General features: G+C 41.1%; 1 protein-coding gene across 18 annotated transcripts in view; it reads left to right on the top strand.

Moving 5' to 3' along the window:
• The window catches only part of ELAVL2 (ELAV like RNA binding protein 2), a 185189-nt gene that overhangs the window by 4587 nt on the left and 154608 nt on the right, over nt 1-25994 (top strand). For 6 of the 18 annotated variants that reach the window (XM_053298731.1, XM_053298727.1, XM_053298733.1 and 3 more), the window contains exon 1: nt 2183-2308. The exons of 3 other annotated variants lie outside the window; for them this stretch is intronic. Coding sequence is in view for 1 of the 15 variants with exons in the window: in XM_053298734.1 (XP_053154709.1) it covers nt 2306-2308 (3 nt within the window). In the remaining 14 variants the exon portion in view is untranslated. Of the gene's footprint in view, nt 1-1036; nt 1192-2161; nt 2309-2374; nt 2398-25994 lie in introns of those variants that run through there. 9 more of the 18 variants (XM_053298730.1, XM_053298724.1, XM_053298728.1 and 6 more) reach the window with 7 other exon arrangements.

The following is a 25994-nucleotide window of genomic DNA, read 5'->3' as shown; positions in this document are numbered from 1 at the left end:
AACCAGTACTTTTAGAAAAAACCTGTACAGCCCGATTCTATGTATGGTCACTTGGCGGTAAGTATAATTAAGTTCATTGTTCCAGACATATAGGCTCTAGGATTGGGCTGCAACTCTTACTCATATATAACCCAGCTCGTTTCGATGAGATTTTACTTTCTAGTAACTGTGCTGAGGACACTGTGCCGTAGGCAATCCTAGGCACACATAACTGGGGATCGGCAACTTAGCGAGGAAACAAGCCGAGGATAGGGTTGTGAGTTTAGGACTGCAACCCAACAGACCGATTCGATTTGTTAATCAGAGGGTTAACAAATCACTAATTATCAGAAGTCTCGCTAATTTCAAGGGGCCTACCGCCAAGTGTGTACAACACCGCAAACTCTTGTTGCACGAAATTTCCATCGAAAAGAAAGAGGATTACTTCTGAGCAAACACTCATAGGATCAGGCTGTAACTTTTTCTCATACGCAACTATTAATTTAAATGGGGTTTACTTCCTAGGAAGTATGTAAAGAAGTTCAGGCCGCCGGGGGGGGGGGCTAAGCAATGGGCGAAGTTAGTGGTGACCTCTCCTCCCCGTCCCTCAATATGAATGGTGAGTGAAGCCCATTTGGAACGACGATGAAGTAAGGCGGTAATCCTGTACAACGTTAGGCGCGCTCAAACCCATTGATTTAAGTGAACTTGGGCAGCATGAAGTCTGTTAGGAATCGCTCCTTGTAAAGGAAGCGGAAAATGTTGTCCATGATACGCCTTGCTCTGATAAGGCAGTATCTCAGACTTCCAGAAGACACGCCGGTGTAAAACTGTTGGAACACGTGGCTCCAGAAATGAAACCTTGATTTCTCCCCTTTATTTAAATATTAGGGATACAGTTAATACTTCTGGGGCTTTAAAAACATACAACCAAAGGGAGGAGGAAAACATACCCCATCTTTCGCACCTCCACTAGCAAGGCAGAGCCTCGCTTTGGAGTATCAACTACACTCTACTGGCTTCCGCGCATGGGCACTTGTGGACCACACCCTGCTGTCAGTCAAACGCCTCGAGGCGGTTCTCATTTTCCCGCCTGCGCTACTGCTCGGTGCAGCGCACTGCCACGGGAGTATTATTGCATTAAACGCTGAAAACGGCAGAGGTCAGATTTTTTTTACTTTACTGCAAGGCGTGGTTGCTCTTTGGCCACAAGTAGGTATTGCAGAGTTAATATGCTCTAAATAAGCAGGAGCTTATTTTTCTTAAGAGATTGTTTTCTTCGCTTGTTAATCAGAGTGCCAGTGGCTGTACACTGAAATGCACATTTCTTTAACAAAAAGCTCTCTTGCAGCCCAATCCTATGCATGCTGATTCAGAAGGAAGTCTTGCTTCGTCCAATGGGACTTCTAAGGCAGTGTGTATACGATAGGAAACTATTAATTCTTCGTTTTGCAAACGACGCTGGCTCAACAGGCACTGTAATAACTTGCCGTCCTGTGAAGCAGCGTAAACTAAAACCAAACGAGGTCAGTAAGATTACAGCCAAAGTAATGCAAAGCCTTGCGTACCTCTCAATTCTAATGTGATTGCAAACATCTTTTGAAGTCTACGGGTGCGGCTTCTACGAAAGGCTACAGCCCTGTACGGCCTCACTGGGCAAGAAGGCCCACTAGCTTCGCTTTGATTACATTACAAACATACTCGGAACGGCGCTGTAAAGGCAAGAATTCGGTGTCATTTTTGTTCCATCGTGCTGGAAAGATTTCCGAAAACCAAGCCCAGAGCGTAACTTTGCTAAGCACTCCCCTGCTGTAGGCCCGCAACTGCTTGCTCTGGTGGGCGCTAAACAAAGTTTAGTAGGGAAACGTGCTGTTCGTCTAGTACGGCTTGCTTACTTGCCCGTGTCTCCAAGCCTAAAAACCTCTGCAACCATCTATAATAACAGCAATAAACATTGTTAGCCGCCCCATAAAAAGTTGTCCTCTGGGCGGCTAAGCAAGCAAGCAACAACAACAACAAAAAAACCCCTCAAGAGGAGTTCTCGAATGTGTTTGCAAAACCAACCGACTGCCCAGCGGAAGGTTGGCGGGTTGCAGCCCCATCCAGCTTTGCCTAGGCAGAGCGCTTCCTTGGCTGGCAGAGGGAGCAGAACGTCCTGTGTGTGGGGCGGGGCGTGAGCCGCGTGCGGGGTCTCGTCAGCGTTGCCAGGCCACGTGCCTCTCATTTCTCCCAAGTGCGTGCAGGTGGGAAGTGGGCAACCCTGGAAAGCCATTCCTCCGGCGGCGGCTGTAGGACTTGGCTGAGTCCAGGAAGGCGCGCGCCGCCAATGGTAATATCCTAGGTAGCTTTCATTTAGGGTGACCTGTCCTGTGGGGCGAGGTCCTATCCCCAAATCCTTTTGACCTTGTCAGGCTAGAGGTTTGTACTCGTGCACGTCTCTTTGCTTAAAGAACCAAGCCCGTTTTGTTTGGGTTTTACACAACTCTTTTCCTTCTTCCTCTCCTTTTCCTATTGGGGAAAGGTGATATTCTTTATAGAAGAATATAGTGTTTTATAGCTACGGGGTTTTGTTTTGGTGTATCTCTATTGCTGGGCCTTTGTCCTGTAGTACAAGTGGAGTTGGTTTTTTCCTGCCCTTACTAATGCTTTGGTAAAGACCTGTTTGAAATTCTAGATGTCTTGGTTGATGTCATTACAAATGTACTACGGGTATGGGTGTCAAGTGTATATGTTCATGGATTATTTTTCTAAAATACTTGTGTGCTTATAGAAATAAGTTGTATAGTTGGCAAAACCAAAGATAAAACATGTTCAAAATGATATATTTAGCTGCTTATTGAAAAAGCTTAGAATAAGTGTATGTGTATGGAGGAAAATTTTAATAGTATAAGGTAGATGGTAACTGATGGATTTTGGTCAAGTAAGGTAGGGCAGGTAATACAGTCCTCTGGTTTCAAAGATGATCTCTGGCTTCAAACCAGAGATCTAAACCTCCATCATAATACTTAGTTTGCTATTGTTAGTGCAAAATAGCCCTAAATTCTAGTTAACCTATTTTATAGCTGTTAAGAAATATGTATATTTCATCCTGGTACCTTACCCATTGGTCAGAATACTGGAAGTCAGAAGCTGGATTATTTCTTATTGAGCAATTGCGTAGAAGGCTGCCAACAGGCTTCTCTTTCTGTCAGGAGTGTATACTTTTTTTGTTCTTCTAAAAGAAAAATTGAAGACTCAGGAGAGGTTGCAGCGGGGCAGGCAGTTCCTGTGATGATCCCAGTGTGTGTGCACAGTAGCTCATGGGGATATGAGTACAAGAGCCCTTTGTACTTGAGTGAGACTACATACCATTTTGCTAAAATTACTCCAACTTGGGTTTCAAACCTATTTGATGCTGGAAGGAGTATTGCTAAAAGCTTTAAATGTAGCTAACTTAAGACTTGTATATCCTTTAAGAGAGATGTGACTAGCTGGAAGTGGTGAAGACTGGGACCAACTTAAAATTGTGGAGGGGGAGTACCTTATGTTGATGTGTCAGAGGGAATGGTGACAGTTCTCCAGAAACAACAGCACTCAGCATAATCAGAAGCTGAATTCAGAATCAGCAACTGGAATAAGATCACTGAGCAAGGAAACAAGATTTTCAGGAGCCAGCAAATGCCAAGGTGTGATGGGGTGTGTGTGTGAGAGCAGGCATATGAAAAATAGCATATCTTCACAAGTCTGCAGCAGGAATGGGAAAATGTGCTAAATGCATCAATGCAAAATTGGTGTCTCTTCCAAAACTAGAAAAATGTAGGTTACAATCTAGCTAAAGTTACGTTTAAGTTATGTTGATCTGAATTGGCACACATGTTTAATGTTCTCCACATTGAAATAATGGGAATTACAAGAACGTTCTGGATTGTGCTTCTACAGTAATGCTTATTTGAAGCAACCGTCTTCCTCTGTGCTAAGCTAACTGGAGAGAAGTGAAAATTACTGTAATGAGTTCTCTGAACCTTTATGCCCCACCCCTTTCTATTATGGCGGGCATTGACACTTTTTCTTTGGATCTAGGAGCCAGACAATGGATGCTTGATGAAATTACCAGGCTTAGTGACGTACATTGTAGAGCGGAATAGTAAATGGGCTTCTTTTTATTTCCTTTACAAGACAAAGAAATATTTTAGTAAATCACTCTACCTCTGAACATCTTAGTCTAGGCGCCACAGTTAAATTTTCTAGGCACCAGGGCTCCCTGAGATTTGTCCTGCCCTGTATCATTGTACGTAAGGGGTGGGAACTGAAAATCCTAGAAAATTAAGGGATGATACAGCACATGTATGCCTGCTTTCCAGGAGTGGTTGCTTTTTGTTGCAGCCCAGGGCTGCAAAAGTGAGATGGGGGTAACTAGCTGATATGCCACAATACACAGCTGGTGAACTGCATTTTGCTTTGGTGTATTGCAAATCATGCAGGCATACTCTAAAATGGACTAAAAGTGCTGGTTGGGTTTCAGGTACAGATGAATGTTTGGGGAAGGTCGGGTGTTCTGTAATACATGTCCCACTGATTAAAAGCATTTTAAGTAATTCCACTGATACTTTGTGAACGACCATCTAAAACTGCAACTCTAAGTGGAGCTTATTCTCATGATTACTACTGCAACAAAAATGTTTTCAAAGCAGTGTCTAGAAAAAAACACCACAGGATGACCATTCTCAAGGGGTCGCAATCTAAAAAGAAATACAGGTAGCTCCAGCTGTAGCCACTGGAAGGATGTTGTGCTGTGGTGGGATAGGGACAGTTACTCTCTTCTTGCTAAACATAAGAGACCCACTGCTTTAAACAGTGCACATGTACAATGAATGCCTATTAACTGCAAACCAAAAGCAGTGGAGTATTTTAATATGTAACTTGGAAAAGAGCTGATTGGCATCTCCTTTTATCTGTTAACTGATTAAAACTGTAGTGGCTCAACTTTGCTAATGTATACTGCTGAGACTTTGATTCATTACCCTCAACCACTCCTAGAGCCCTGCTTTTAGAGAAATGAATCATGGAGGAGGTTATTGGTTTGGCAGTGAGCAAAAACTGAAAATGCCATGTTGCAAAGAAAGCAGTCAGAACTGAATTTGAGAAGGGGGAAATGTCCAATACAGAAACAGAGCTGATGAAATGAGCTCACCAGATGATCCCAATGACTAATTGTAGTTCAGCTTTGCAAATGTATTTCTTTTTGCTAGTCTGCAACCACTCTTGTAAATGGCCCACTTCTCTGTTTGACTTTTTTGTTTCTGTATCTAGTTGCTTAGTCTCTTCAAGCACTGCAGAAGGTCACATCACTTTTAATGATGTAGATTCAACCCTTTTGCAGGTTTCAGAGAAGGGGTGACTAGTACTAGGAGCACCCCCTGGTGGTTGAAGGTTCACAGTAGAATTGGGTTTTCAGATAAGATAATGGCTACAGTGAAAATTTTAACAAAAACGGAGATCAGTAGATTAAAATATCTGGTGACCCAGATAAAGTTCTATCATCTGAAATGATTGCAGATTACACTCTTATTATTTTAGTACAATTCTTTCCAAAGAGATCAAGAAAGTGCTGCTTTAAAAAAAAAACAAAACCATGTTACAACATCTTTGGAAAGAAATCTTTAGATGCTTTTGATTAATGCTTGGATTTTAGTGTGAAGACCTCTTCCTTAACTCTTTCTTTTAAATCTAGTATTTTGTAACGTTGGTCACTTTGCAAACTGACACTGGGGAAAATGACCCGCTTCAACCAAAAATTAATAAAAATAATTTGCAAAATTAACTATACTTCAAAGCTGCAGCCACATAGAGAACAAATCGCAATTCCCCATTCTGTACCATCCATCATGATGCAAAAACATTGCATGCATATAGGATGATGTTTTCGTGGTTTGCGGGGTAACAATATCTTTTAATCTTATCTCTCCTGATGGAAAAACGTGATGGGGAAAAATGACAAGTTGGTTTTACTTGCATTTTAAGTAGGTATGATTGTCTCTTTCTGGGGAATATTTCCATTTGCTCTAAATGGTTAAATTTCCTGAATGTGAAATACTGTTTTTTAGGAGAAAACATAGTTACTTGAAATATTTTTTCACTACTTCCTGTTTGATTTTTCCCTTCCCTGTCATAAGTATTGAACATACTTCCTTTAACACTGGGTAAAGGATTATGGGAGAAAACCATTCAGTTTTTCTTGTAAAAGAATATCTGGGTTACTTTTCCTGGGATGGATTTTGGCTCCAGATATATCAGAATTCTGCCTCATTTAGCATATGTGGAACAGAAGCAAGAGATATCCTTATGTATAAAACCCTTGCTTGTTGATCTGATATTTACTTAAAAATATGGATGTGGTAGCACAGTAAAATACAGGAGCTGATATTTATCCCTTCTGGCTGAGAAAGTCTGGAAAACATTGCCAGTATTTGAAGAGCAGCCTATGCTACTAGAGCAGCAGGGATTGTTGTCAAATTGCAGGGACTCCAGCATCTAATGGATCACAACTGGAGCTAGGCTTCTATAATAGCTGCCAAATTATACAAATAGAAAACAACTGCAGACTTGTTCTGCCTTGCCTAATACAGGTTAATAAGAAACATCAAGGCTTATTCTGCAGTTCTAAGCATGTGTATTTGGAGTAAACCTCATTGAATTTGGTGGTCTTAATTCTCATCCATGTTGAAGACCCCTGCTAACTGAGCCGAGAGGCACCTTTTAAAGTAGGGGTTCTCTTATATGTATATGTAGTTATATGGCGGGAGAGAGTAACAGTCCAGATCCAACCCCAGCGCAGCATCCTGCCAGTGGCTGTTGCTGGTCTACCTCAGGTTTCTTTTTAGATTACGAGCCCTTTTGGGACAAGGATACATCTTTATTTTATGATTTTAAAGCATATTTTTGTGCTCCTGATGCATTCCATTACTTATGAAAAGATACTTTAAAACTCCTGCTGAACCACTGTCTTAAAATGTCTTTCAATTAAAACCATGATGTCTGAATAATCTAGAGTCCCAGGGAAGAGATTAAAGCTGCTAGCATGTTGCTCAGTTGGATTTAAAGGTCTAGCATGAGTGTTGGTTATCAAAGTTGGATGGTCTAACTTTTTAAAAAGACGATTTGTTGGAATGGTAATGTCATTCAGACCCACAAAATAGTAACGTGTTGATATTCAGTGCCCATTGAATGGAGTGCTTTTGTAGCTTCCATTCGGACTCTGCCTAGCACAAAAAATTCTGTTGCACAGGACTGCTGTGGAAAGTAACTATGATTCAAGTGAAAAAATGATTCCATTGAAAAGTTATAAACTTACAACCTTCAAATTCAGTTGGTTCTCCCTTAGTCCTGCAGGCATAGAGCCGGTTTAACCAATACATGATCCCTGCATGTATGAATAAAGAGGAGGCGCACCACGAGTGTAGGGATGTCCTCCACTGATGCCCTTAGCTCTCTCTGTGTCTTGTGGGGGTCGGGGGCTGTTCATCTGAGTGGCCCTTAAGCAAGTGTTACACATGGAGTGCATGTTTAGGAGCTATTTGGATGAATCCCCCCCCCCCACGTGATCAGGGGTGTGCCAGGAGGGTGTAGGTGGTCCCTGGGGGGACGTATCAGTGAGTGCACTCTGGGTGCCCCACCTCTTCATATTTTTTTAATGCAGTGGCTGCTGCACTGCAAGTACTTGGTTTTTAAAAGTTGGAAACTGTTCTTTAAAATACCTAGCTTATTGCTCGCTTCACTAATGCCTCTTCTTTTTACTTAACATACTTTAGCTTTTAACACTGAACCTGAAAAACGTTAAAATTGGCATTAAGCTTAAATGTGTTAGCAAAAAGGTGTAGTAGCAAAATTCTGTACAGTGTTGTGCTAGGTGTTGCTGTGTAGGGCATCAGTGGACTGAACAGAACAATATGAAATGTGCTGATAGCCAGAAATGTGTAACTGAGATAATCGGGAGAGGTTCATCTGCAGCTGCCACCAGCTTGTCTGATGGCTACTTGGGGACAGGCCTTCTCCATTGCTGCCCTGAGGCTTTGGAACACGCTCCCTGCTGAAATAAGAGCCTCCCCATCTCTTACAACTTTAAAAAAGGCAGTCAAGATGCATTTGTTCTCCCAGGCTTTTAATTAGATACTGTTTTAATCATTTGATTATTTTTAATAGTTTTAACATTTTAAATTGTTGTAATGTTTTAACCTTTTTACTTGGTTTTTAAAAATTGTTTTGTTGCAAACTGTCTAGACTCTTGCATTTTGGGCGGTATACAAATACGTTAACTAAATTAAATAAATGATTAAATACATTCTTTCAAATGGCTGTCTTGGTCAAATGTTCAGTAAGGCTGTGAACTTACTCTCTGAATGCCATGTGAGAGTAAGTTCTAAGAGTGAACTTACTTCACTCTGGAGTGCCATCCACAGCCTGCCTACCTAGAAGTAAGTTACATTGAAACCAGTGGGATTTCCTTCTGTGTAAAGATGGCTGTATCAGGTTGTATACAGTCTAAATCAACTGGTGTTTCTTATTAGCTTCTGATATCCAAGAATATTTGTTTCATTGTGCTCTTACACAGTTTACAAAAAGCATTTGACTAGTACATGTTGGATAAATGCCTGCCCTTATGAGTATCAGTTATTCCAGGATTTCTGAAAACTGTGAAGGAGAATTAAGAATTGCTTTTTGTACAATTTTGATATGTGGCGACACTTGAGGTGTTTCTACAGATAATGAAGCCAGCATTTGTTAGTGACTTGTGAGCGAGACCCCTGGAGCTGAAAGAGATTGTATAGCTTCAGACTCCATTTAAAAATAAAAAAATGTAGATGTTCAAAAAGAGATCTGTAAAAGCAGGACAAGATGGCAAGCGGAGACACCAGAATTAAACACCTTGGCTTGCAGTGTGCAAATGTTTCTAGCTTTATGATTCTAGTGTTATAAAAATCATGATGGCTTTATCTGAACAGAATATACATATGATTTTTTTTGTGCCAAATCCTCCAATTTTGTAATTTAGGAGTACTGCTTTCAGAAGCATACCATATATCTGAAAGCTCTGGTGAGTAAAGTCTTCTGAACTCAGTGGGGCCTACTACCAGGAAAACTTGTATAGGATTGGGCTGGGTCTTTCTTCTGGGGATGCATGAGAATTTCCTAAAGCATGAATGTTCCTTTGCCTCTAAAATGATAGGTTCTCTTTGGTTTTAAATCTTAACAGTTTTTCCTTATGCAGTGTAGAGAAATTTCTCTAGTAGAGACAGTGTATTTTAAAATTCTGAAGCAAATCTCCCCCTCTTTACAAACAATTATAGTTCAAATCTTCCGCTCCTACCTTGAGTTGCTTTAGATCAGGGTTTCTTAACCTTGGGTCTCTAGATGATGTTGGACTACAACTCCCATTATCCCAAGCCATGGCCTTTGTGGCTAGGGATAATGGGAGTTGTAGTCCAACAACATCTGGGAACCTAAGGTTAAGCAACTCTGCATTAGATGCCCTGGGAACTCTCCCCCCCCATTTCAAAAAACTGAAATTTTTGCCTGTGGATTTCTTTTTCTTTTTTTAAAAAAAAGGTCCCACTGCATTAAAAGGTCTTGTCAGGTGTGTGTAGGGTTGCAACTTAGCAGCCCAATCCTGTGTGTAGAGGGTTACTTAGGTTCACACTGGACTAGAACACAGCTGCATAACTTCAGTCCTCCAGCTTTTTGGGGACTAAACTTACATTAACTTCAGCCACAGTGACCATAAGAATTACGAGAGTTGTAGTCCAGCATATGCAGGAGGAGGGCTGAAATCGTACAGTTCTGGACTAGAATGTATCTAATCTTACAGTGCTGAACTAGTTTTTTCCCTTAACACTTCTAAAAGTGACTTGAAACGTTCTGAGCTTGTCCCACCCCCCAAAAGTGAGCATGAGCTAATAATTGTGATTAGTAGCTGAGTACATGCTATATAATTCCCGCCCCCCCCCACCCCTGAACTACAAATATAAGAACATTAACTGACGTGCTTGCTACTGGGTGTAGGAAACGAGTGAGTCCTGTAACTGTTAGTTCAGCAGTCCCAAGATGAAGTTTTAGCTTGGCTTGCCAAGTATAGCATCTGCTAGATTTTTTTTTAATTTTGGTGATATATAAAGGAAGTATAGTGTGTTGTGTAGATGCCACTGTGACGAGATCAAATATGGTGGGTAGAAAGAAATAACCTGAAAGTCAAACCAGGATGGTAAACTGAAAATATTTTGTAAAGAGAAATATTTGTATCCAAAGTGCCCTGGCATGTAAATTGTCTTACAAGGCAGTACTGTGCATATTTTTGGAAGTCAATGCCACTGAATGCCATCTCGTCCCAAATGGGGATTGCTTGATTGAGCAACCAGTGTGCTACACAGTGGCAAATGTTGGAACTTCTAGGGGTGTGTTGCATGATTTTGTAGTGGAAATTTAGATACTTGCTGCCATATGGCCCCCATGTTAACAACTAGACAAGTGTTTTGACTCTTGTTCGTTAGCAAAATGTTTCATATGTCCCAGGTGCAAATCTGAGCAGGATATCTGAGAGTGATTTACTTTTTCTGTGTGTACCATTAATCTTCAATCTTAAATCTGCAAACACAACCAATTAAAAGGTAGGAGACAAGTATTACTGGTTTTTTCCTAACTTGAGTGTTTTTTCAAGCCTTAAATTCACAGCAGGCTCATATTAACAACTCACACCTGCTTTTAATTGACAACTAATTTTTAGAAATAGTGGATTCCTTTTCCATTTCCATGTATTCTATGAGGTTGAAGCATCACCTCTTATGCACTCCTAAGCTATATACACTACTAAATACTTTTGATTTAAAATAGCTAATGGAAGGTCTTATGCCTTGCCTGCAAAATACTGTCAACTATTTTTATAGTCTGGAAAAATATAGAAAAAAAAGAGCTGTAGCTGTTAATTTTTTCTATCTTCTTAAATTAGGCAATATAAAAATATAATGAATTGAATTATTATGTATCTCTCGGCAGCTTACAAATGAATTAAAATAAGCCAGTTAAAATACAGAAATTAAAATAGAGCTAGTTAAAACCCACCAAAATGCCTGGCTAAAAAGATGTGTCTTTAAAGGACAGTAGAGAGGGCAAACCTCATAAGTTGGTTGAAACCATCTTCCAAAGCTCAGGGTGGCTATAGAGAAGATTTGACTTTGAGTTGTTGCCAGACAAACTGGTGACAATTGCAAGTAGACCTCTTCAGATGACCTTAAGCAATTGGGATCATATAGAAGAAGGTGCTATCTTAAATAACCTGGACTCAAGCCATTTAGACTTTTATAGGTAATTACCAGCATTTCCTATTTTGTCCGGAAGCGGACTAGTGGCCTGTATGATCCTTTCAGAACAGAAGTAACATAGTTTCTCCAAATTGTCCCAAAGACCAACCTGACTGCCACATTTTGCATTAACTTAAGCTTCCAGATTACATTAAAAAAAACAGTCTGTGCAAAACACAGTAGTTGAGCTAGGAAGTTACTGTTATGTGCACCACTGTGTTAAGTTTGTTCTCTTGCAGAAATGGGCACAGCTTGTGCATCAGCAAAAACTGATAGAAGGCACTTTTGGCTGTTGCCTTAGTATGGGAAACGGGAGAGACTTGGATCTGGGTATCCCAAACTGGGTATGTGATCCTTCTGGGAGAGTGTAACCTCATCTAGGACAGGAAGCTCTATCACATTTTTTGGAATTATGATACCACCACCACGTCTAGCCTGCCAGTCACAAGAAACACATCTGTCATATTTGGATTTCATCTTGTCTATTTGAAGGAATTAACTTATTTTAAAGAAATGTGTAAACAAAGAAGCTTGGATACATAGGGTTAAAAAAAGAAAGTTCACATCTTCCCTTTTTTGAGTAAAACTTCAGTTTTTACTTAAGCTTGTGGTAAAAACATGCTTTTGTATTTTGAGTAAAAGCAGATGTCTCCATATTTTGTTCCTGCCACACTTCACGATTGCTGTCTGTCTGATCCTAAGAGAGAGGGGGCTGTAGTCTTGCACAGCTAGGATGCTGATATCCCAACTGAGAGTAGGATTAGCCTTTAGCTGTACATAATGTCGAGTAAGCAAAGGAGAACCATGCATTTAAGAGCATAAAAGCTTTCTGTCCCAGAACATACGTGATGGGTTTTGCCATTAAGTGGCCTCTGTGGTCATACTAACTCTTGTAAAGGAGTTGGGATCTTGCATTTGTAGTTGTCTTATTGTGTAGCAGGTCATTAAATCAGACTCTCAAACTCTCCTCCTAAGGCAGTGTAATGATCAGGGTTTTTTTCTGCTAAGAAATCCTAGTGTAGTGATGAAGTGAAAAGGATAGGAAAAACTAAATCATAATTGCTTGATAAATAATTTGTACTTAGTGATATTTCATAAAGCTTTCTCATTAGTTGTCAAAATGTACAAAGAACTCAGTGCAAAGTGACCTTTTTGTTAGAACTGGTCATAAGTTGCAGAGGTTTTAGCTGCTCCACTAGGCTTGCAAGCCCATTATTGACTAATGACAACTTCAGTTTGTGAAGTAGTGTGTTTTGAAACTTTTGGATAAATAGCAAAAAACAATTTTGTGTGTTTGAAAACTTGTTTACTATTTTTAATAAAATGTTCCCACAGCAGTTTATGTAGCAAAAGGAATGAAGGTGTCTCCCTGCTCTAAAGGGGCTCACAACCGCTGTTCCCTGTAACAGGGATTCCCAGATGTTGTTGACTACAACTCCTGGCATTCCCAGCTGAAATGGACTTTGGCTGGGGATGATGGGAGGTGTAGTCAACAACACCTTGGAATTCCTGTTAGAGGGAACACAGCTCACAACCTGAAAAGAAACAAGGGTGGTACCAGAAAAAGTTACTGGAACAATGCTGTGCTGGAACGGGATGGGAACAGTTGTTCTCCCCTTGCTAAATATTGAAGAGCTTCTACTTTAAAAGTGCTTCCTTAATCAACAGGGTTGATGCTGAATATATGTGATCCAAGAGAGCCTGAGGATGGTTCTCTGTCCCAGCTCCAGACAGCAATAAGTGTACCACAAGAGAAGCTTTCATGCAAGAATCAAGTGTGAGTTTACTCACCCTCTTTATGCTAGTGCTGGCTTCATCTTCCTTCCTAGTTTGAATTCATGCTGTGTTAAGAGACAGACACCAGAGTCCTCTTGTGATTTTTGCAGCGCCACCTGCTGGACAGCTCTAGCTTTCTGTGAAAAAGTTATTAGTGTACTACTTTTCTGAAGAATGATGGTTAATGGAAAAAAAGAGCTGACCAGCAGGTGGTGCTGCAAATACCACAAGAGGACCCTAGTTTGTTTCCAGGCTTGTCCCTAGAGCGGTGGGTGGGGCTGGGGGCAAATCAGCATGTGCAGGGCCTTCGTATGATTACAGAATCATACTGACTGATGACATGCTGTGTGAAAAGTGTGGGTGAGTGTGTTTGTTTTAAGATTGTAAGCTCCTTTGTAGCAGAGAAACATTTTCTTATGCTTTTGCTATTAAAACCACTTTAAGACTTTTACAGGATCGTTGAGACTTTTACACATGTGCATGCAAATTGCTAAGAGCCATCTCAAACCTATCGGAACAAATCTAGTAAGGCTTCAGACTTCAGGTAGTGTCTCATTTTTTTTTAAAAAAATCTGCTTTGAGAGAAATTCCCTGCAAGAAAGAAGCAGGGGGAAAGCCTCTAGCTTAGCCCCCTCTTTGCTGTGCTACTGTAGTTTCTCACTTAAAGGGAATCCTTTACATAGGGGAGCATTAAAGAAATGTGACTGCAGCCTAAAATGGTGTTTCATTGTCTAATCTGTGCCCAGAAGTCCACCACCTCATTCTGCTGCATCCTACAGTTCTAAACCCTGCTTGAAGCCCTAACCCATTAACCCACTCCCTATGTAAATATTTTTTAGCATGTATGCTTCAATACTTTGCACATTGGAGATTAGTTGGTCAATAAGTGTACTGAATAATTAAAGAAAGTGTTCATACAATTAATGGCTCCCTTCCAATTAAAACTGTCCATTTTTAAGTCTTGTGTCCTTTGAGGAACAAAATATTTCTCAGATATGCCATACTACCTTTTAAATTTTTTCACAAGAAGTTTAACAGTTTCCCCCTGGAATTAAATAAATAGGCAGAACACTATTAAAAAGCTCTGGAATTGAAGCATCCACAATGAACATCATCATTCAACCCTACTTTGGAGGAAATTCCCCCTTTTTTCATAGAAAAGGAGTAGTACCAAGCCCTTTTTTGCACCCCATGATATACTTCCAGAATATTTGAGCAAAGGTTCTCAGAATTTTAATGTGTTTTTTTACCCATGACAGAAAATGTAGTAACACTAGAGAATCCACAGCTTGTTTGCAGTGTTAAAGTTTCTGCCCAGCTATTCCAGAATTATAACATTTCAAGTCATATTATAGCAAGCAGGACTCACCACCACCATCACATTAATTGCCCTGCCCGTTGGCCATGTTTAAGCGGAGGCTGCGCAAGCAAAAACCCCCATCCACCAATCCACCACCCCCCTCCTTAGAAGCTCTGATAAATGTGTGGCTCCACACTCATCAGAGTCTTCCTCCCTCTGAAGTATCACAAGCAGGCAGCAACCAAGGGGAGGCAGGCTGAGGCAGACAGCAATCTCGAAGAGTGATCAAAGCAAGACTAACAGATGGGTCCAAGGGTTGGTGGTTGGTGAACGGATGGGTGCCAGCAACAAGGAAAAGCAGGGCCAGATGCAACTAAAAAGGGCGTAATGGCATGACATCAGTGTGCTGCAGCTGCTGTGTGCTGCTATTGGCCATGCCCTGCTCTTTCTCTTGTCTCTCCCAATCATCCTCACACACTTGATTTCCAAGCCAGTGGGTGGTTGCTGCTCAGAGAGGAGGCTTGGGTTCTGCACTCCCCCCCCCGCACTCTCCCCCCCTGCTCTTCTACCCATCACCCGTGGAGTGCACAAAGCACATGTGGAGCCCCCTCTTCCGTCACTTGCTGCTGCTGTGATGATTAGAGGATGAGAGCTTCTCATCCTATGAGTTGTATGGTAGTGACTGCTGCAGCAGCAAGCCAGCGAGTGAGTGGCAGGAGAGGAGGCTCCATGATGTTTCCTGTGCTTCATCGGCAGCAGAGCAGGGAACATAGGAAGCTGCCATATACTGAGTCAGACCCTTGGCAGGGAGAAGGAGCATGGGTGGTGGGGTAGGGGGGAGAGAGAGTGTGAGAGCATGGGGCCTGGGGAAGGAACATAGGAAGCTGACTCATACCGATCCATATATTGGTCCATTTAGCTCAGTTGTCTACACAGATTGGCGGTGGCTTCTCCAAGCTTGCAGGCAGGAGTCTCTCTCAGCTCTATCTTGGAGATGCCAGGGAAGGAACTTGGAACCTTCTGCAGGCAAGCATACAGTTGTTCTTCCCAGAGCGGCCCCACTCCCTGAGGGGAATATCTTACAGGGCTCACACATGTAGTCTCCCATTCAAATGCAAATGGACCCTACTAAGCAAAGGGGACAATTCATGCTTGCTACCACAAGACCAACCCTCCTCCAAGCACAGAGTCCAAGTCTCTTCTCTGAGCAGCAGCCACCTGCTGGCTGGGAAATAGTGCATGGGGGTGGTTGAGAGAGACAGAGAGAGACTGACTGACTGACTGACTGACTGACTGGGGCATGGAGAGCATCGGGCTAGGGGTGATCTCCTTGGCTGCCTTGCCCTAAGGATGGGTGGTCCTGTCTGTGACTGCACACAGCATGAATTCACACTAGAGAGGAAGATGGAAGCCAGCACTAGCACATGGAGGGTGAGTAAACCTGTCCTTGGATATTGCTCAAAAGCTACTCCTGTCTAGGCCCCTTACTAAGACAGTAGTAAGTAGTTGTCTTACTACCGTCTGGAAAGGTCCTCCACATTGTTTTATATATATATATATATATATATATAGAGAGAGAGAGAGAGAGAGAGAGAGAGAGAGAGAGGGAGGTACTAGCAGCAGCTACTGCAGGGATGCTGGGCTAAGTAGGAATAATTGCTCTTCCAGGGTTGGTTGCAGCAGAAACCAGATTTGTGGCATATTCTTTATGCCACAATAAATGTGTTCATAGCCACATGTCCTCTGGCACATTAAATAGCAAACTGCATAACTATTATTGCCATATGTGAACTAATGCTCAACTGATGCCATCTAAAACCAGCATATGTATGCAATACTGAGTCTTGTTGAATGCTCATTTCACATTATCAGAGTCTTTAAAATAACATCAGCGTAAGAACAAGATAAGACCAAAAGCCCATTGATTATAGCATTCGGTTTCCCATAGAGGCTGAGTAGATGCTTCTGGGAAGCCTGCAGCTGAGGCAGGACGATCACCACAGTCCTCTTCAGCATTTGATATTCAGAGGTATTCTGCCTCCAATTGTGGCAGTTCCTTTTAGCCATCATGGCTAATAGCCAGTGACAGGCCTCTCTGTCATAAAGTTATCCTCCTTGTATGAGAGACACCTTCCTCTCTACTCCATACTGTTCATGATATTTCATAAAGCTCTATCATGTTTCCCCGCACCCACATTGTCATTTTTTCTAAACTACAAAAATACCAAACACTATGTTCCTGTGCTCCACACTTTGGAGTAGGGATGTGCTTGAACCATGGTTCGAAGTACGGTTTGAGTACTTTGAGGGAAATTTAAAAGGGAACTTTAAGGAAACAGAGAGTAGGTTCTCTCTGTTTAATGAAACTGAGAGTAGGACGCTGTCCCTTCCAGCTTCCTGCTGGGACGGTGCATGCCCCCAAAATCTGAGCGCACCATCAGCACGCACAGGGTTATATGCACACAGCAGTGTGAGTTCCAGTCTAGTGCCGTGCTGCTGTTTAAGCTGGGAAAGGGGTGACTTTTGCCAGTCTTCCCTTTCCTCTTTAGCCCGCTGTGCACCACCAAAACATGCGCCCTGAAAAAAATGTTAGTACATTGAATGCCGCATTCTTTTTCTAGCGGCAGAAACTCTTGTGCACCTGTTTGTATGTATTTTGTAATACAACGGAAGCCCAGCTTCCTGTCCTATGCACTTGTAATGTGCGTGCACATGTGCTGCCTTCCAGAATGAAATGTTATATTCCCCATTATCTTTGTATACGGAAAACAAACATGTTTGAAACAGCATTAAATCAGATCTTTGAGACATATGCTAATAGTCGGAAATGAATTCATACTTAAGAGGGAGCTAGGTGGCAGCATCAGCAAGTAATGCCGCCTTCAGTAGTGCCTATTGACCTTGCTGAACTGATTTGATAGCAACAAGCTCATTTTCTTAAAAAGATAACACTTTTATGTTCTAGAGAGAGTCTCTAAAAGAGAGTCCTTATTGTACTTGGGACTGTTCAAGCTGATCCTTGAATGTTATGGCTAACAGTGGGAGCTTGTGTTGACAGCTGCCTTCCAGATCCACAAAACAGTTTATGGTGTGTAAGACCTTTTTGGGTGGAGTGGAGGAGGAGAGGCACATGCTGAGCATCCTTTAGGAAGCCAAGGTAAACACGGATCCAGAAGCCTGTGATATGGAGAATTTGGAGATGTAGAGAAATGCCAGGGTGGAGAAACCTGGAATCTATGTTTCTCCATGGGATAACCCTGAAATCTGGAGAGAATGTCCACTTCGGGTAAATTTCTAAATATTCTGCAGGCTAATGGTGTGAATTTCCCAGAAAACCTTGTACTGGAGACCTTTCTGGAAAAATAACCCAGACGTCTGATGCTTGGTTTAACATGATTCACTTTTATTTGATAAACAAAATGTTAAAAAGTATGCCATGTTAATCTAGAACACCTTACATTTTTTCCAGTCGTCAAAGCATTTAACCCCTGCTAACTTGGCAAAGAGGCACCTTTTAACGTGGAGATTTTCTTTATTAAGCAGGGGGAGAGTAACTGGCCCTATCCACCCCCAGCACAGTACCTCTGGTAACTGTTGCTGGTGTCTGTCTTGTGTTTCTTTTTAGATTGTGAGTCCTTTGGGGACAGGGAGCCATCTTATTTATCATTTCTCTGTGTAAACTGCCCTGAGCCATTTTTGGAAGGGGGGTATAGAAAATAAATAAATATCTATCTATCTATCTATCTATCTGGAGGGCTTTTTCATTGGCAGCTTTTAAAGGGTTGCCAAAGAAATGAACTTTGAAAACCCATCTTTTTTTGGGAGACCTTTGATCCTATTAGCCTGTATAATTTTAGTCTACCACATGGCCTGTTTTTAAAAAATGAATGTGTGTTTAATGTTTCACGGTGGCTGATATTAATAACAATTTTATATTGTAGTTTTTAAATATAAACCTACTTGTGGGGCATCATGCCTGGAAGTTGTGGTAAGAAACTTATAAAATAGGTGATTGGGGGGGGTGGAATTAAATGAAGCACACTGCATATTCAAATTCAGCTCTGTTCTTGTATGCTATTTTCATTGGAATACTTGTAAATATTTCAAGGCACGACAACTCAGTATCATGCATTTCCTTACTTTGTTTTATATTTGTAAGCAATGAAGTGGAGGCAGTGAAAACAGCTCCTTAGCACAGCTAAGGAGCTGTCCATTTATACTGCTGTCCTTGGGAAGTGCGCTTGCATACTTCCTAATGATAGTCACCTGAAAAAGTTAATTACTATTTTGAAACTGCCTGGTTTGATTGGTGTACGCATTCAGTATGTTACTAATTCTATGCAATGATGGATTTTTAAGAGGGAAACCTTCTGTGGAAAATATTTGACCCTACATCATTGCTTCCACTTGGGAATAGTGTGTGTTTAGGCTTGAACAGAATCTGTGATTAAAATGCAGCTGAAAGCAGATGCAGCTGGGATAGCTTTGGTTAGTTGCTACTGCTGCATCTGATTTCCCATCTATAATACAAAAATGTTAGAATTATTAAAAGATTGAAGATAAGCATTGTAAATCTTCTGCATATGAATATCTATATTGAGAATATTAGCTCCTGTGCTATTTGTATAGTACTTTATAATTTTCAACTCTGTCTTTGCAAAACTTCAGTGAAGTGGTTCACTGGTATATGGGAATACATACACATGCACACCAGGATCAAGCCTTATGAAAACAGCATTCTTGTGGACAGTGACTTTTCAGTGTTGTAAATACTGTTCAGTTTAGCACAGCTAAGGAGCTGTCCATTTATATTGCTGACATTGGAAAGTGTGCATGCATACGTCCTAATGATAGTTACCTGAAAATGTTACTGCCTAGTTTGATTGGTGTACGCATTCAGTATGTTACTAATTCTATGCAATGATGGATTTTTAAGTGGGGAAACTTTATTTGGAAAATATTTGACCCTATATCAAAGGGTCACTTGTCAGAAGTTCAAATGTAAGTCCACAAACAGTTTTTAATAATTATAAGAAATAATTAAAAGTTTAACTGCTCTGAGTTTTGGATGGGCAGTGTATAAGTGAAATACATAAAAACACTGTCTAGTTTAGATTATTAAAAAGATACATGAAAAGCTGCTATTTAGGGTTTGCCTATCTATTCACTTGCTCTATCCATAGGAGGTTATGCTTCTAATTTTTATTTCCAGCACCCCAAGAGGAACTGTCCTGCATATATTTTCAGAAGATTCTCATTTGTATACAGGAAAACTATAGATGTTCAATAACACCTACTTTTCTTTTTTTTTAAACCTCTTATTTGATCTAACTGAAATGCCACAGAATTCTGAGCAAGCTTTTGATTTCCCCAGAACTCTTATTCAGGCCAGATGTTCGGGGCGGGGGGAGACCCTCGAAAGGGCAGGATGGTGATATGATGACGACAAATGGTGATTGGTAGTGGGGAAGAGAGGCATTTTCAAGACATGATTGAGAAGCTCCAAAGTCTGCAGTTTATAACAGTCTTGAAATAATACAGATGATGCTGTTCAGACATAAACTGAGCTAGGTGCAAAGGAGACATCAGGTTGCACAAAGGACTATGGGGACAGAAAAATAGGAATATAAAAGACCTGGCAGGTCTTCCTTTAGTGCTGGAACACATAGGTCCCATGTAGGACAGAGAGCAGAAGAAAATTTATTACTTATAGTAGCAAAATTGGATAGTAATAGGTGGTGCATGGAAAGAGGTAGATGCTAACTCTACCAGCAAACATGATGAGAGATGAGGAAAGCAAAAATCCTGCTGGGCAAGTAGAAGCAGTTTAATATGTCTGAAGGCAGTATAAGTTGGGTTCTATTACCAGGTCTGTCCTGCATACATGTTGCTCTTCTTCTTCACCTCCCTTCCCCCAAGATGTCCATTCATTTAAAATCATGTTGCTTCTGGGGAAAGATGGGCAGTAGGGTATGCCCAGACTGAGACTGCCGTTTGTTCACTCCCTCTGGTTGCACCCTGAGTGAACTCATCTGGAATCGGGGGGCAGGGAGGAGGAGACACTTTTCATAGTTTCTCAGCTGCTTTTGGCTTTCTGGAAGACCATTTGGACCTCTTAGGTATTGCATGCCCTACTTAACAGACGATGTTAGGGGTCTTGGCTATGAGCATGTTGCAAGTGGGGCAAATGGAAATGGGATATAGCCTGACATTAATTGAATTGTCCAGTCTACTTTATCACTTACAACAAAGCTTGAACAAAGTTCAGTCTCCTTCTTTTATTGATTAGGCATTCCAAGACTTCAGAGAAATAATTTCCTAGCACAATCAAACAATAAGTTTCTTTAAAAACCTTCAGGTATCCATGACACAGTAAATTACATTTGACATAACAAATTTCACTTGGGCCTTGCATAATATCAGCCAAAAACCCAAAGTGACAGTTCTCCATTATTCTAAGGTTATTGAAAGGCAAGTGCTCTCTCTTGAAGGGTAGACAATTTATGACTTACTGTTAGGAAGTCAGAATAATATGTTCCTCTTCTGTCTTGCATCAATGGGCAAAATAGTAGAAAAGATCCTTCTCTTGAGAAAAGTTATGATGAAGTTTATACTGGGGTATGTGCACTCTCTGCAAGCCCTAGTAGATAGACCATCTTTTTCATGTCCCTGTTTGCATATAGAGCAGCACTGAAGTGTTTAGAGCAGGCATTAGGCTTCTTAGCATTCTAGTCCTGTGAGTTTCTACATATAGGACCTAATTATATGTGACATCAAGCAATCCATGAATAGATCTCTTTTGTTTGGGGTGTTTAATAGCATTTCAGGAAGGAAGTAAATTTACTTTCCTCCATTAAAAAATTTTTCACCCTTTCCTCCTGAAGCTGCCATTTGCCTTACAGGGTATAAGTATCAGTGACCATTATACACATTTTTGATGCAGTATGTAGTTTGACCCTTTATTGTCTAGTTATGTGAAAGATCATGAGGCTTAGTTTGCTCTGAATGGCATACCATAGCAGCAAAATATACAGTAAGGGTACAGTATGGGCAGAAAAAGTGGCAATTAGTTTCGCTCTTAATTCATTGTGGTTCTACGGTTCTGCATTTTTCTGGATGTTCGCTATAACTTGTTTCCCTTTTCATCAGGCCTACCACCTCTTTGACCTTGGAGAGCAGTGTCAAGTACCCACAGAAATTCACCTTATTACTCTGTAATGCCAGGTTGGTCCAAAATAAGTCTGAGATCTTCCATGACTTGATTATGGATGAAGGAGCTGACCTGATATACATTACAGAGACCTGGTCAGGAGAAGCTAGTGGTCCAGTTTGGTAAGAACTTCTCCCAGTGGGTTACTCCATGGTAGAACAGGTGAACATGGTGGAACAGGTGAGATGATGTAGGTGAGGTGGCTGTGGTCTATAAGAATACAATTTCCCTTAGCAGGATCCCTGTCAGGGAATTGGCTTGTGTTGAATGTGTGTACCTCAGTCTAGGGACCAAGGATTGATTGGAACTTCTCTTGGTGTACCGATCATCCTGCTGCCCAACAGAGTCCCTAACTGAGTTAACAGGCCTGGTTGCAGAGTTGGCATTGGAGTTGCCCAGATTCATTCATTCATTCATTCATTACATTTCTATACTGCCCAAAACTTGCGTCTCTTGCATTCCCCAACTTGTTGGGGGACTGGAATGTTCGTTTCCCAACTTGACTTATTGCATCTGGCAATCATATTATCAAAGAGGGTTTGGTAAATATTATAAATGCTTCTTTGGGAGGGCAGAATGCCTTGTCTTAAGGAGGCTATTATTAGACCCTATATAAAGAAACCAGCATTGGATTCCTCAGTTAGCTAATTAGACCAATTTCCAATCTTCCATAGTTGGGCAAGGTGTCCTTTAAGCTCCAGGAAGTTGTGGATGATACTGATTATCTAGACCCATTTCGAACCAGCTTTCGAGCAGGCTATGGGGTTTGTCAGCCTGATGGATGATCTCCAATTGGCTATCTACAGAGGGAATATGACTCTGCTCATCCTATTAGATCTCTCGGCAGCTTTAGATAACCATCAACCATGGTATCCTTCTGGGCCTCCTGAGGGAGGTGGGATTTGGTGGTACTGTTTTATGGTGGTTCCGTTGCTACCCCTTTGGTAGATTCCAGGTGGTGTTGCTTGGAGACTGCTGCTCTGTAAAAGTGGTAGTTAATGTATGGGGTTCCACAAACCTTCATACTGTGTCTAATGCTCTTTAACATCTACATGAAACTGCTGGGAGAGATCATCAGGAGGTTTGCTTGGAGTGTTATTATGCTGATGACAGCCAGATCTATTTCTCTATGTCAACCTCATCAGGAAATAACATAACTTCCCTAAATGTCTGCCTGTTGGCAGTAATGCGCTGGATGAGGGATAACAAACTGAAGTTGAATGCAAATAAGACAGAGGTACTGACTGTGGGAGGTCGGGACCCAAGAAATTGTTTAGATTTGTCTGTTCTGGATGGGGTTACACTCCCCTTCAAAGATCAGGTACATAGCTTGGGAGTGCTCCTGGATCTAAAACTCTCTCTAGTTTCTCAGGTTGAGGCAGTGGCCAGGAATGTTTATGAGCTTCAGCTGATACGTCAGCTACACCCATTTCTGGAGGAAAAATTCCTTAAAACAGTGGTGCATATGCTGGTAACCTCTAGGCTTGACTACTGTAATGCACTCTGTGTGGGGCTGCCTTTGTACATAGTGTAGAAACTACAATTGGTACAGAATGTGGCAGCCAGACTGGTCTCTGGGACAACCTGAACAGACTATATAACACTAATTTTAAAAGAAAGTAAAAATTTAGAAGCTTAGTTGAATTTATCCCATGAAATATTTTGTAAAATAGTTTTGTGTTTACTCTGTTTTATATTTTTAAAATTGCATACAGTGCCTAGAGATGCACATATCAGGCAGTATATCAGTAGGATAAATAAATAACTTATAGGAATCTGCTCATTCTCCTAGCTTTCATCAGACATTGTCCACATACTTCCAAGCCTATTATGACAGCCTGAATGACTAGAGACCTCCTTCCCCCCTGCCCCCCAAATAAGAGCTGAGATTCTTGGCATGATTTTTCTACACCAAACCTTTACAATTGTTCTTTGTGTTTAGGAGTCAGCCCTGAAAGTCAATAGGCCTGTTTGGCATGTCTTAGAAGATTAAAGGTATTATAGTGTTTCCTGTGTTGTAGTTGGAAGCTTCACAACTTGTTACAGAATAATATTCTGCTTATAATGGCAACTCTACATTTTACAGTTATGTTTTGAGGCTATACCAGTGCTTCCCACTGCAAGCAAAGTGTGAAAAACAGATGTACATGTCTTGACATGCATCAGGCTGCTGTGTTCAATTGGAGTTTTCTGGTGTGAGTTGCCAGAAAGGAAGCTCTCAACAGAGGGAAGTTCTGCCCTGTATTCTTTGAACTTTGAATTGGAATGGACATGTCCGTAGCGCACACACATGCAACTGGTTCTGTCTGAATACTGTTAGAATATCAGTAAATGTCAAAACTCTGAGGAAGCATTTTTTTCTGCCATGGCAGGCTTAGGGTCAAAGTATTTGTTATGTAGGCAGATATCCTTCTCTTCCCTTTCCAACTTAAACATTGTTGACCTACTGCGAAGTGGCATGCATTTGCACATAATGTGTAGTTGAGTCCTTATGTCTAGTTATGTGAAAGGTGAAGAGATTTTGTTTGTGTGCACTATGTGGTACACTGAAGTCTTGACAAACATAGTTCTGGTGGTGTCTTCTAGATACCAACCTAGTTAGCCTATTCTGCAGGTTCCAGGTTGCTTGGTTTCAACTAGTGCTTGTAAATTACTCTGTAGAACTTGACGCTTTCAACCCATGAACATCTGTTTGTAACTCGAGCCATTTTCTGAAGAATTGTACTATATTCCCATGGGTTAGGTAAGGGCTGCTCAACTTCGGCCCTTCTGCAGATGTTGGCATATAACTCCCATCATCCCTGGCCACTGTGGCTGGGGATTATAGGAGTTGTAGTCCAAAAACAGCTGGGGGGCCCTAGGCCGAGCAGGCCTAGGTTAGATCAAAGACAAACTGAAACTTGAGAGCTAGTGCAGTATAGTACACAAATTCCTAAGAGCTGGAAATTCTCTGGTTCAGATTCTGTCTCTGCCTTACTAGGTGGCCTTGAGACAATCACTATTTTATTGGCTACAGCCTATCTCTTGCAATAGGGGGATAATATTAGCGTAGTGCCTGCTAATATCACTTACTAGCCAAGTAAATTTATTTCCCCAGCACATTGCCCACATATCCTGAACAGTCTCTCCAAACATGTGCTATCTGCCTCTGCAAACTTATTCCTAATACCCTCCATGGATCCACAACTGTGAAGCCTAATCCCATTATGCTGCTTCAGAAATGGTAAAAACAGAGCAGTTTCATGAAACCTAATACAGGCATTATCTAGCACATTAAGACAAATATTTTTTTTACTTGGCTGTAGTTTCATGGTCAAACACCTTGCAAATATATTGCATAATATATTTTAATGAAATTCAAAATATAATATTTTGTATGTAAATAACATTTGCACTTTCTGGTGCAAAACTAAAGATGTGAGTGTGTGTGGATTTTGGTCAGTAAGGTTTTGATTGCCTGTCCAATAAACTTGATTATAAAAGTGAAGAGGCAAGTGTTTACATTTAAAAACAAACACCCACCCACCTACCCCCTGTGGCACTTTAAAGACTAACACCTTTTTTTGTGGTTGAAGTCTCCTAAAGCTAAAGCAACTCTGAAGCATTTCCCCCAAGCTATAACACAGAAGTTCTCGCCCAACAAGCTTTGCAAAAGCTAGACTCTGGGCTTTATTTTAATAACTTAGGGGTCATGATGAAACTAGACTTTCTGGATGTCAGGCCTTTCATCTAGGGTTCTCAAAATGGTACAGAAGCTGCTGTTTACTGTATTTGTATTTGTTTATTTCGGCCCAAGGCCAGCATATGAAGCTGCTATTAAAATGTTGAGTAAAGGTCTCTGTTTAAAAGGCAGGAGGGAAATTGTTTTCTTCATGTTACCACACCTGCTTGCTTTCAGCTGTCCTAACTAGTACAAATTTCTACTCTTTATTTTGTTCTCCCAATGCATATTTACTTGGGTGTAAGCTCCACTGAAATCAGTAGGGCTGAATTATGAACAAACATGCATAGGCTTGGTCGGACTGTAATACAATGAGATTTGCTTAACAAAGATGCTTGCTTTTTCTTACAAACAAAATGATTGTTGGAAGAACACTTAGCATTTCTAAATGCTTGCTCTGTTTTTCTGAAGATTCATTCTGAGCTAGAAGCCCCATCAGAGAAATGGAGAGAAATATCCTGCCCTGCCTTGCATTGTGCTTTCTCCCCCCCTCCCTCCTTAATCTGGAATCCCTTCTCTCTCTGATTAGTCTCCCCCCCTGCCCTCCAAAGCTCTTTCAGAATACATGCCCAGCTATCTCCAACTTTAGCATTTGGCCTAAAGATCAAAACTAATACTAAAATGTAAATATGCCAATTTTAATGCTAAGCCTTTTTGTTGGCTCATTGACTGACTGCACTC

This window comes from Hemicordylus capensis, chromosome 2, assembly GCF_027244095.1.
Source record: "Hemicordylus capensis ecotype Gifberg chromosome 2, rHemCap1.1.pri, whole genome shotgun sequence".
Taxonomy (NCBI): Eukaryota; Metazoa; Chordata; class Lepidosauria; order Squamata; family Cordylidae; genus Hemicordylus; species Hemicordylus capensis.
This window is presented reverse-complemented; position numbering and strand designations above follow the sequence as displayed.